Here is a 12,521-nt window from a genome sequence, read left to right on the forward strand (position 1 = left end):
AATTGAAAAAAACTCACAATTATTATCAAATGACAATCAAATAATAACATTATGTGAAAATTTATACAATATATGGACTACCCTTTCATGAGTTTGACCTTAGATATACTCATATTCCTCGAAACAAAAATTCAACCAAACCTCACAACACTATATCACAGTAACATAAAAAAATCGATTATAAACTTAAAGTATCTTTGAGTGAGACAAAATAACTATCAACTTAGAATTCATTGAATATTTCTCAACATCCACTATCTGACTTATCTTGATGTGAGATTTTTTAAAATATATTATTTTTATCATCTTAACACATATCTCATCATGAACACCTTTACATTATTTTACTATTTTTGTTTCTTTCTTTTTTCATAATACATAAATATATTTTTTTAATAATCACATTACTTTTAAAAAGCAGATTATCAAGTTGTCAAGTGGTCAAATAATTGTCGGAACATCATTTTCATAGAAGGAAAGGTATCTAAATGAAAAAAAATATTAAAAAATTAAATAGATATTTTATTGGTTAAAAGTTCGAAAACATAGACAAAAGTCACGTGCCAATGGTTTATTTAACTTATCACATGTCTAGTGAAAGATGAATTTCATACTTTTCAAACAATTTTCTTTAAAATATGAGTCGTATGATTATTAAGGTTGGATCTTATTTTCCATTACTACGCACAATAAAAAACTATGAACAACAAAAATCTACCCACCGTATGACAGGGTGTTGGAAGATGAACAGAAGCATGACCTGGAATCCCTTCATGCTCATCTTTCTTTTTCTTTCTATTACCTTCTTCCATTTCGCAACTGCTGATCTTGTTTTTCTTCACCGATCTTGTAGTCACGAAAGAAGCAGTGACAACAGCCCCTATCAGACCAAGCTCAAGACCCTCCTCTCTTCCTTATCTTCCAATGCCACACCCAACGCCAACGGATTCTACAACAACACAATCCTCGGCACAAACTCCTCCGACACAGTTTATGGTCTTTTCATGTGCAGAGGTGATGTTCTTTTTGACGAGTGCAGAGATTGCGTTGCAAACGCAACCCACACTCTGTCTTCAGACACAAACTGTTCCTTGTCCAAATCGGGTGTGATTTGGTACGATGAGTGCATGGTTCGGTTTTCCAACAACTCTTTCTTCTCCACTGTGGACACATATCCCAGATATTACAGATGGAACCAGGCCAATATCTCCTCCAACCCATTAAGCTTCAACTATTTGTTAGCCAACACCATGAGAGAAACTGCTCATGAAGCAGCCAATTCAAGTAACAGGTATTCCACAAAGAAAGAAAGCTTATCGGAATTTAATACTCTTTACTGTCTAACTCAGTGCACACAAGACCTTTCACCCCAACAATGCTCAGACTGTCTTGAATCGGCAATATCAGATATTCCATCTTGCTGCGATGGAAAGCAAGGAGGAAGAGTTGTGTATCCCAGTTGTAACATCAGGTATGAATTGTACCCTTTCTACCGTGCCACCGATGAGGGACCAAAAGGACTCGTCCCAGAAACAAAATATGCACAGAGAGATTCTGAATATTCAGAAAATCCTGCTTATATTTCTCACAATTGCTCAAACAACAAAGCTGGCATTGCTTTCCAATCAAACCTCAGAACCCTCCTCTCTGCTTTCTCTTCCAAGGCCACCTCTAGATATGGATTCCAGACGCAAGAGGGAACAGCGTACGGCCTCTTCAGGTGCCGTATCGACATTCCTGCTCGCCTCTGTCAACAATGCATCCAAAACGCAACCGACAGAATAACCTCGGAGTGTGGTTTGGCTTCTGCGGAGGCTGTAATATGGTACAATCACTGCTGGCTTCGCTATTCCGCAAGAAATTTCTTCTCCAGCTACGAAACAAGTCCGAGATTTGGGAATCTTAATATCAGCAACAGCAGTCCGATACAGTCCTCTGTTGCTTCTGAGTTATCGAACCAGTTAGCTAAGGTGGCCAACATGACAGGGAACACTGATAACAAATTCCTAACAGATGAATCTCTGAGATTGAACGATGAGCAAAGAGTGTATATTCTTGGTCAGTGCTCAACGGATCTATCAACCGATGGTTGCAGTGGGTGCCTCAATGATGTGATTGGAACGGCAATTCCATGGAGCAGTTTGGGAAGCGTGGGTGGACGAGTTCTGTATCCTAGCTGTATTCTTCGCTTTGAATTGTTCCAGTTCTACAATCTCACACCTCCTCCTCCACCATCCCCACCAGGTTTTTCTATTTTGTTCACGTCTCTAAAACTTCACCATGCTAATAAAATGAAGATCAGCGATATAACGAAAATCCAACAAATATTGGATTAATCCTATACAACTTGATGCATCTGATACAAGTTTACTGTAGGTGGTCAAGGAACAAGTTGGAAATTCGAGAAAACTTGTCAAACTAGAAATGAGTCATATTCCAGTCAAAGTTGTCTGAACCACTAACAAAGCTACTAACTCAACACAATATTATGAAAACTTTCTATCATAAGGAAGGACAAGACCTTATGAGAATTTAACCTCATAAACATTAACAAATTTTCTCCGGTACTTTAATTTTTTAGCAGTATGTGATGACATTTTTATTTGTGACCTTAGTATTTTGGAGTATATGCGTTGTGTAAGTTTTGTTCTACAATATTATCAATTTTGTATCAAATTATCTATGACTTTAACGTAACTTGTTTAAATCGAGGTTAGTTTTCTTCAGTTCTAATTTTTTTAGTTTATACAAAAATAGCTTTTTTTATTGACATATGTTATTTTTGTAATACAGGGCAAATGCACTCAAAAACGATTATCTTGATTATTACTTCCAGCATAGTTGTATCAGGGGTATTTTTCACCCTTTGTTACTATTTGATACGAAGGAAACCCAGAAAAAATAGTAGAACTATTCTTCAAGAAAATTGTGAGTATGGAAACTTGTTTTGCTGTATTTCCAATAAAAAAAAGTTTAGAAACATAATTTAACAAGTGAAATACTTTTTATTTAGTTGGACAAGAAAGTTCCACTATAGAGTCATTGCAATTCAATCTGCCAACAATTGAAACAGCAACAAATAATTTCTCGTACGAGAACAAAATTGGCAAAGGTGGATTTGGTGAAGTTTACAAGGTATACAAAATATGTTAAATTTTATTTCTTATATGTTTTTAATTTTTTTAATGAATACTTATTAATATTTTAGGGCATTCTTTATGATGGACGATCAATTGCTGTAAAAAGACTTTCAAGAAATTCTAAGCAAGGCATAGAAGAGTTCAAAAATGAAGTTCTATTAATAGCCAAACTTCAACATAGGAATCTAGTAGCATTCATAGGATTTTATCTCGATGAACAAGAAAAAATACTTATCTATGAATATGTGCCAAACAAGAGTCTCGACTACTTTTTATTTGGTAAGATACTTTTGACCTTTTTTTTAATTTAATATTAGTTAATTATGTATTTATGATATTTAATGTATCTTATATTAAACCAATTTGAGTAATTTACTAAAACATTATCACTTAAATATATAATGATTATTTTGTAGATACTAAACAAGAAAAAGTTTTGAGCTGGAGTGAGCGTCACAATATCATAGGTGGAATTGCTCGAGGAATTCTATATTTACACGAACATTCACGACTTAAAGTTATACATCGTGATCTTAAACCTAGTAATGTACTACTAGATGAAAATATGAACCCTAACATTTCAGATTTTGGACTTGCTAGAATTGTTGAAATAGATCAAGAGGAGGAAAGTACCAATAGAATTATTGGAACATAGTAAGCTTTTTAATACTCTTCCCAACTCTTCTAATCTTTTGCATAGTATTTTCAAGATTATTTTGTAACTTCTTCGTTGATTTTGCAGTGGGTATATGTCTCCAGAGTATGCTCTCTTTGGACAATTTTCTGAGAAATCTGATGTTTACAGTTTTGGTGTTATGATTCTCGAGATTATTACTGGAAAAAAGAATATAGGTTCATATGAATCACATCGTGTTGCTGATGGTCTTCTAAATTTTGTGAGTGCTGGCATCTTGTTATTTTACTCAATACTTATCCATTGATAATGCATAAAGAAATCAATTACCAAAAGTATGAAAGAGTAATGATGCAAACAAGTTTACAAATTTTCTATAGGTTTGGAGAAATTGGAGGGATGAAGCAACACTGAACATATTGGACCCAAAATTAAAAGAAAATTATTCTAATGTTGAAGTCATGAGATGCATTCAAATTGGTCTATTATGTGTTCAAGAAAACTCGGACTCGAGACCTACAATGGTAACAATTGCTTCATATCTTAGTAGTCACACTATTGAGTTGCCTTCCCCACAAGAACCAACATTTTTCTTGAACCATATAATGAATCCAATTGTTGCACATGAGTCAAGTTCAGGCCAAGATATCAACTCCATACCATCCTCTATCAATGACATATCTATAAGTGAATTTTATCCTCGATAATTTACTTTTGTATATCATTATTTATTTTATGTTTTAATGTAGTGTAAAGTATTACTTTAAACTATGTCAAATGAGAAATTGTGAAGTTTGTTTTGTGATATATGTTTTCTTAGATTGTGTAAGGCTTTTTGGTCAAGAGACTTCAACTTTATGTGTTTATTGGTTATAAATCTCTTTATTAGATTGGTTTATGTTGACATGTGACATGTCTTATGCTAATTTTATGTTTTATTGTTAAAGTAATAAAATTCATAGAGCTTATAAAAGATAATATATCTTTGTTTCACATTTTAATATACTACATAAAAAATTCGGTGAATAATTTGATAATGAAAATAAATTTAATTTGGATTACAAAAGCTGTGATCCGCTTGTATAATATCTGGACTACCTTTCTATTTGTAGCTATAGATTGAATAACAACTTCTATCTTCATGGATCTAATACGATATGAAAAATTATAAAATCTAAAGATAATTTAAATTATATTTCTTAAAGATATAATTGTTTTATCTTTTCTTATAATACTAGTATGTGATTCGTGCATACGCACGATTTTTTTTATTTATGTTTTTAGAAAAATAATATAAGTAATATTATATTTATTGTTTATTGAAAAATTTGTAACTATTTTTTTAGTAAAAACTTTCAAAAAAAAGTTAGTAAGAAATATATATTTTTTAGTGATAACGTATACGTACCTTTTTTTTATTTATTTAAATATGGTATAAAGTTATCTCATAAAAATATGATATTATATTTTTATAAAATTGATAATAATATGATTAATAATATTTGTAGTTTATGGTCATTGTAATAGAAATATTCAAATAAAACAAAAATAAAGATTATCAATTTTGATTAAATAAATATTTAAAATTATTAATATTGTTAAAATCCTTTACATGTTTAAAATATTTATTTTTCCAGTAGTGTATTAAAATATTGTTGATATTATAATTATGATAACTTTTCAATAAATATAAATTTATAGAAAAATTTATAAAATAATATAAGTTTGTTGTGAATTAAAACTTTGTATGGAAAAAAAATTTGAATAATAAATAATTTTCCAATAATATTTGCATGAAAATCCTGCGAAAAAATAAAATGAAAATCGGCAAAAAATTTAGTAGTTTCTGTTAATGGTCCGCTCCCATGAAAGGTCCAATTTTTTAAGCAAGTATACTGGGTCAGTTGTAGTGTAACAAGGTTGCATTCACAGGGAGGAGGTTTGACAATGGAACAATATATGAGTTCTGGTTTTTATATTGATAAGGATAAACCAAATAAATATATTAGAGATGTGATGTTGATTAGGACGCTGAGATTAAACTTGGCCTATTAACTTCAATTGTATTGTCCTATAATTATCTATATATTGTGTTCTTTATCTTCCTGTTATGAAAGTACGCTTACTTGTAGAACTAATCACATGTTTGTGCGTTAAACCCAAAGGATGCCAGACGTAGGATTTCCCAATCCAGGTGGAGGAACCCTTGCTTGGAGAACAAGACTCTTTAAACCAACTAAGCCTACATATTCATGTCTGGTATATGTCAAGGGTCAAGATACTTGATTCCATCAAAACATCAGACCAAATGTCTCCACATCTAGTGTTGATGAGGTGCGATGATTGGTCAAATCACCACGAAGTGAAATACAAACCATGTAACCAACACGTAAAATAAGAACACAATAGATATATAATCAAGTGCAATACAGAGAGAGTTTAGAAATTATATTTAATCCCAACTATGGGGAATTAGGTGCTCACGATGATGAATACAAGATGAACATGGATAAGCATCCTTCCTTTCATTGTCTTACAAGATATTTACTACGAACTATACTAATATAAGTGTATCTCTCTCTAAATTATATTACAAAACTAACATATAAGATAACATCCAAAATCAACATGAAAATAACAATGGTCATGCCCTATATTTATAGGTTTAATGTGGTGCTATAGCTTCCAAGAATTGATGTATAAAGACCTCAAACTTTGTGGTGTGCAACTACCTCTAAAGACCATTATCTTAGAAGAAGAATTGCCTAAATTGAAAAATTAAATATGCAAGTCACTTATGATGTCATATAAATTCTTCATATTACTTCAACCTTAAGTGATTTTTGTTTGATCTAAATTCATGTTATATGTCAATGTAGTAGTGTTACCATTCTCATCTACCAACTATCATTGTAGACCTAATTCATGTGCATAAGCAACAACAAAGTATTGGTCGAGGTATACAAATGTCTACAAATTAATGAACTCACTACAATAGAGAAGTTTTAGAATTAGAATTTGTGTTTTCATTCGCGGAATAGCTTGAAAAAATAAAAGACAAAAATAAAACTATAAAATTAATAATATAAAATATTATGATGTAATATAATCATGTTTTAATATAATTAATTTTTTGTAATGCAATAATTTGTGATTAATATTATATTTCTAAATATACAAATAATTAATTAAAGTAATAAATAAAATTAATTAAGTTAAATTTAGATCTGTAAAATGCTCCTTGAAATGGGAGAGTAGACCAACTAGAAAGACGTTAAAAAGGAATTGAATAAATAAATAGAAATGAAATTGTCATACAAGTTAACACAGAGAAGTGGTCTTTTCGCAACCTTCCGACTTTCTTTGTCGAAGAGAGAGACACGAGTTTTGACTCCTCTCTTCGTTTCACTTGCTTCACCCTTTCCATCATTTCATCATGTGCCAAGTCAAATACGAGATGGTGATGGCAAAAACATATATAGGTTTCAACTTTACCCTAACTATTTTAACAAAAATAATATTATACAGTCCAAAATGTTATGCAAGAAATGCACCTACCCCACATTATTTTATTGGTTAAAAGTTGAAAAACATGTATATAGATAGAAAAGTCATGCAAGAAAGGGTTTGATTATTTATTATGTTATTTAACTCAGCACTTTTGGTGGAAGATGACTTTTCAAACAATTTTCTTAAAAATAACAGGTGCCTGATCATTAAGGTTGTATCTTATTTTCCATTACTACACACGAACACGACAACAAAAATCAATCCAACCAGCATATGAGAGTGTTGTTGAAGATGAACAGAAGCATGGCTTGGAATCCCTTCAAGCTCATCCTCCTTTTTATTACCTTCTTCCATTTCGCAACTCGTAAAGCAACGGGTGCTGGTTATCTTACCCGGTCGTGTAGTGAAGAAAGAAGCAGTGACAACAGCCCGTATCAGACGAACCTCAAGACCCTCCTCTCTTCCTTATCTTCCAACGCTACAGCCAATGCCAACGGATTCTATAACAACACAGTCCCTCCCACAAACTCCTCTGATACAGTTTATGGTCTTTTCATGTGCAGAGGTGATGTTCTTTCTGACGCCTGCAAAGATTGTGTCGCAAACGCAACCCACACTCTGTCCTCAGACACAAACTGTTCCTCGTCCAAATCGAGTGTGATTTGGTACGAAGACTGCATGGTTCGGTATTCCAACAGCTCTTTCTTCTCCACTGTGAACACATCTCCCGCATATTGGATTTGGAACTCGGCCAATATCTCCTCCAACTCCTCAAACTTCATGAGTTTGTTGGAGAAGACCATGAGAGAAACTACACGCGAAGCAGCCAATTCTAGTAACAGGTATTCCGCAAAGCAACAAAACTTGACGGAATTTCGGACTCTTTACTGTCTAACTCAGTGCACGCAAGACCTTTCACCCCAACAATGCTCAAACTGTCTTGATTCAGCAATGTCAGATATTCCATCTTGCTGTGATGGAAAGCAAGGAGGAAGAGTTCTGTATCCCAGTTGTAACATCAGGTATGAATTGTTCCCTTTCTACCGCGTCACCGATGAGGGACCGAAAGGACTCGTCCCAGAAACAAATTATGCAAACACAGATTCTGAATATTCAGAAGATCCCGGTTATATTTCTCACAACTGCTCAAACGACAAAACTAACGCTGCTTTGGAATCAAACCTCAGAACCCTCCTCTCTGGCTTGTCTTCCAACGCCACCTCTAGATATGGATTCCAGACGCAAGAGGGAACAGCGTACGGCCTCTTCAGGTGCCGTATCGACATTCCTGCTCGCCTCTGTCAGCAATGCATCCGAAACGCAACCGACAGAATAACCTCGGAGTGTGGTTTGGCTTCTGCGGAGGCTGTAATATGGTACAATCACTGCTGGCTTCGCTATTCCGACAGAAATTTCTTCTCCAGCTACGAAACAAGTCCGAGATTTAGGAATCTGAATATCAGCAACAGCAGTCCGATACAGTCCTCTGTTGCTTCTGAGTTATCGAACCAGTTAGCTAGGGTGGCCAACATGACAGGGGACACTGATAACAAATTCTTGACAGATGAATCTCTGAGATTGAACGATGAGCAAAGAGTGTATATTCTTGGTCAATGCTCGTCGGATCTATCAAGCAGTGGTTGCAGTGGGTGCCTGAGTGATGTGATTGGAACGGCAATTCCATGGAGCAGTTTGGGAAGCTTGGGTGGACGAGTTCTCTATCCTAGCTGTGTTCTTCGCTTTGAATTGTTCCAGTTTTACAATCTCACGCCAACCACTCCATCTACTCCTCCTACCTCATCAGGTTTTCTATTTTCATTCACATCTCTAAAACTTCACCATGATTCGCATGCTAATTATAGGAAGCACAATCGTATACCGAAAATCAAACAAATTTATACAGGTAGAAAAATCAAATATAAGAAGAAAAAAAAGTGATATTTTGATCTCTTGTTGTTCATGACTCATAATCTATGTTGTTTAAGAACTTCGCATATAGAATCACTTGATAACTACTCTTTTAGGGATATCTAGAATGGTCAAAATTTGATAAAAAACCGACATAAATAACTTACAACAAATTGGTTTGGTTTGGTTCAAAATTTTTTTTTTTCTTTTAAACAAAACTGCAATATTGTTCATGCTTGGTTTGGATGTATTTATAACCAAAATTCAAACCCAATCTCACAGGACCTTTACATTATTGTAGTATTTTTTTTTCTCTTCTTTCATAATTACAGAAGTTTACTTTTTTCTACTGACCACATTACTCTTAAAAGCACATTGTCAAGTGGTTAAATGACTGCCAAAACATCATTTTCCTAAAAGACTGAAAAGGACGAGTGGTTTCTATATATACACGTCTTAGATTATGAGCCCATAGAGGAACAAGTTAGAAATTAGAGAAAGCTTGACAAATTACGAAAGTCACATTTCAACCGAAGTTATTTAATTTGGAAGAACAATACCTCATGAAGACATACCATCATCAGTATTAACATGTTTTCTACAGTACTTTAATTTCTTAGCAATTGGGATACCATTTTATTTTATTTTTTTACCTTAGCATTTTGGTGCATATGGGTTGTGCAGCTTTTGTATCGAATTTATCAATGTCTTTAATATATCTTGTTACTATACCTTATGGTTCAAATCAAGGTTGGTTTTCTTCACCAATAATCACTACTAAAAATTTTCATATTACATATGAGAATTTGCTTGTAAATTTGTTAAAAAAATTTGCAAAAAAAGAATTTTTCATGCTATTTCTTTTAAGGATCTAGATTGGCAGATAATTTTTTCGTAGATAATTATTTCCTACAAAATTATAAAATTCGTGAGTATTTCCTATAAAATTTGTTGCAAAAAGTGTTTTATACAAAATATTTTGCAAAAGAATTGGCAGCAATTTACCGTAAATTGTTTTTTCATAACAAAGTTTATAAGTATTTCCTACAAAAAAATATTCCAAAACAAAATTGGCAGGAAATATGAATTTTTTTAGTAGTGAATGTTTTTACTTACAAAGAAGTGAGCCTTGTTTTATCAATTCACCACAAGTTATTTTGACATGTGTTACTCTTGTAATGTAGGAGGAAGTCAGACAACAACAATTATCTTGATCATTACTTTCAGCATAGTTGTATCTGGGATATTTTTTGCCTTTTGTTATTATTTGATACGAAGGAAAAGCAGAAAAAAAATAGAGCTATTCTTCAAGAAAATTGTGAGTATGGAAACAATTTACTTTTCTATAAGAATAAAAATGTTTAGAAACATAGTTTAACAATTGAAATATTTTTATTTAGTTGGACAAGAAAGTTCCGCTATAAAGTCATTGCAATTCAACATGTCAATAATTGAAGCAGCAACAAGTAATTTTTCGCAAGAGAACAAAATTGGCAAAGGTGGATTTGGTGAAGTCTATAAGGTATAAGAAATATGTTAAATTTTATTTCTTATATATTTCTATTCTTTATAATAAATACTTATATTAATATTTTTAGGGCACTCTCTTTGATGGGCGATCAATTGCTGTGAAGAGACTCTCAAGAAATTCTAAGCAAGGCATAGAAGAGTTCAAAAATGAAGTTCTATTAATAGCCAAACTTCAACATAGAAATCTAGTGGCATTTATAGGATTTTGTCTCAATGAACAAGAAAAAATACTTATATACGAATATGTGCCCAACAAGAGTCTAGACTACTTTTTATTTGGTAAGATGTTTCTTACCTTATTTTATTTTTTAAAAGTTAACATTAACAACTTATGTATTTGCTATTGTATCACTTACATTTATAATGTTTATTTTTTGTAGATACTAAACTAGAAAAAGTATTGAGGTGGACTGAGCGTCACAAGATCATAGGTGGCATTGCTCGAGGAATTTTATATTTACATGAACATTCTCGACTTAAAGTTATACATCGTGATCTTAAACCTAGTAATGTACTACTAGACGAAAATATGAACCCTAAAATTTCAGATTTTGGACTTGCTAGAATTGTTGAAATAGATCAAGAGGATGGAAGTACAAATAGAATCATTGGAACATAGTAAGTTTTTAATACTCTTTCTTTATCCTTTGCATAATACTTTTAACATTATTTGTAACTTTTTGTTGATTTTGCAGTGGGTATATGTCTCCAGAATATGCTATGTTTGGACAATTCTCTGAAAAATCTGATGTTTATAGTTTTGGTGTTATGATTCTTGAGATTATTAGTGGCAAAAAGAATATAAGTTCACATGAATCACATTGTGTTGCTGATGGTCTTCTAAAATTTGTGAGTGCTAAAATCTTTCTATTTATTTTATTTACTCACTACTCATAAGTAATGTACAAAAATTAATTTATAAGTATGAAAGTGTAATGACACAAACAAATTTGAAAAATTGTTATAGGTTTGGAGACATTGGAGGGATGGAACAACATTGAACACATTGGACCCAAAATTAGAAGAAAATTATTCTAATGTTGAAGTCACGAGATGCATTCAAATTGGTTTATTATGTGTTCAAGAAAATCCAGATGTTAGACCTACAATGGTAACAATTGTTTCATATCTTACTAGCCACTCAATTGAGCTACCATCTCCAGAAGAGCCAATATTTTTCTTAAACCATAGAATGAATCCAATTATTGCACATGAATCAAGTTCAAGCCAAGATGTCAACTCCATACCATCTTCTATCAATGACATGTCTAAAAGTGAATTTTATCCTCGATAATTGATTTTTTTATTCATTATTATATTTTGTGTTTTAATGTACAATACAATATCACTTGAAACTATGTTAGAGTTGAAATTGTGAAGGTTGATTTTAGGATGTACATCTTCTTTGATTAAGTAAGGTTTTTTTGTCAAGAGACTTCAAATTTATTCCTTTATAGATTATAACTTTCTTTATTGGATTGGTTTAAGTTGGCATGTGACATGCCTTGTGCTGATTTTATATTTTATTATTAAAGTAATAAAACTCGTTATACCACTTGTAAAATTTGGTGAATAATTTGTTAAAAAAATAAATTTAATTTAGACTACAAAACAAGGATAAAACATTATGATCCTCATATATAATATTACTACTTATTAATAGATATTGTGATCCTCACTTAAAATAATTATGATCCTCATATATAATATTATTACTCATTAATATATATATTGTGATCCTCACTTAAAATAAAGTGATCATAATGTGAATGTGCAATATCATCCTAGCAAATTGAAAT

At 32.2% G+C, this 12,521-nt stretch overlaps 1 protein-coding gene and 1 pseudogene across 2 annotated transcripts; both read left to right on the top strand.

Annotated features, from left to right (window-relative positions):
- Positions 1–640: 640 nt before the first annotated feature.
- Positions 641–4,583, top strand: LOC114183112 (cysteine-rich receptor-like protein kinase 7). 2 transcript variants are annotated; one of them, XM_028069994.1, is made up of 7 exons: positions 641–2,247; positions 2,794–2,928; positions 3,014–3,135; positions 3,209–3,419; positions 3,557–3,794; positions 3,883–4,036; positions 4,155–4,583. In XM_028069994.1, exons 1-7 carry the CDS (start codon positions 648–650, stop codon positions 4,479–4,481), a joined length of 2,787 nt encoding a protein of 928 aa, XP_027925795.1. In that variant the 5' UTR covers positions 641–647; the 3' UTR covers positions 4,482–4,583. The 2 variants fall into 2 exon arrangements, with proteins under 2 accessions (XP_027925795.1, XP_027925796.1); XM_028069995.1 differs by having other exon boundaries at positions 643–2,244.
- Positions 4,584–7,407: 2,824 nt separating this feature from the next.
- LOC114183113 lies at positions 7,408–12,195 on the top strand (annotated as a pseudogene).
- Positions 12,196–12,521: the final 326 nt, after the last annotated feature.

Source organism: Vigna unguiculata, chromosome 5 (assembly GCF_004118075.2).
Source record: "Vigna unguiculata cultivar IT97K-499-35 chromosome 5, ASM411807v1, whole genome shotgun sequence".
NCBI lineage: Eukaryota > Viridiplantae > Streptophyta > Magnoliopsida > Fabales > Fabaceae > Vigna > Vigna unguiculata.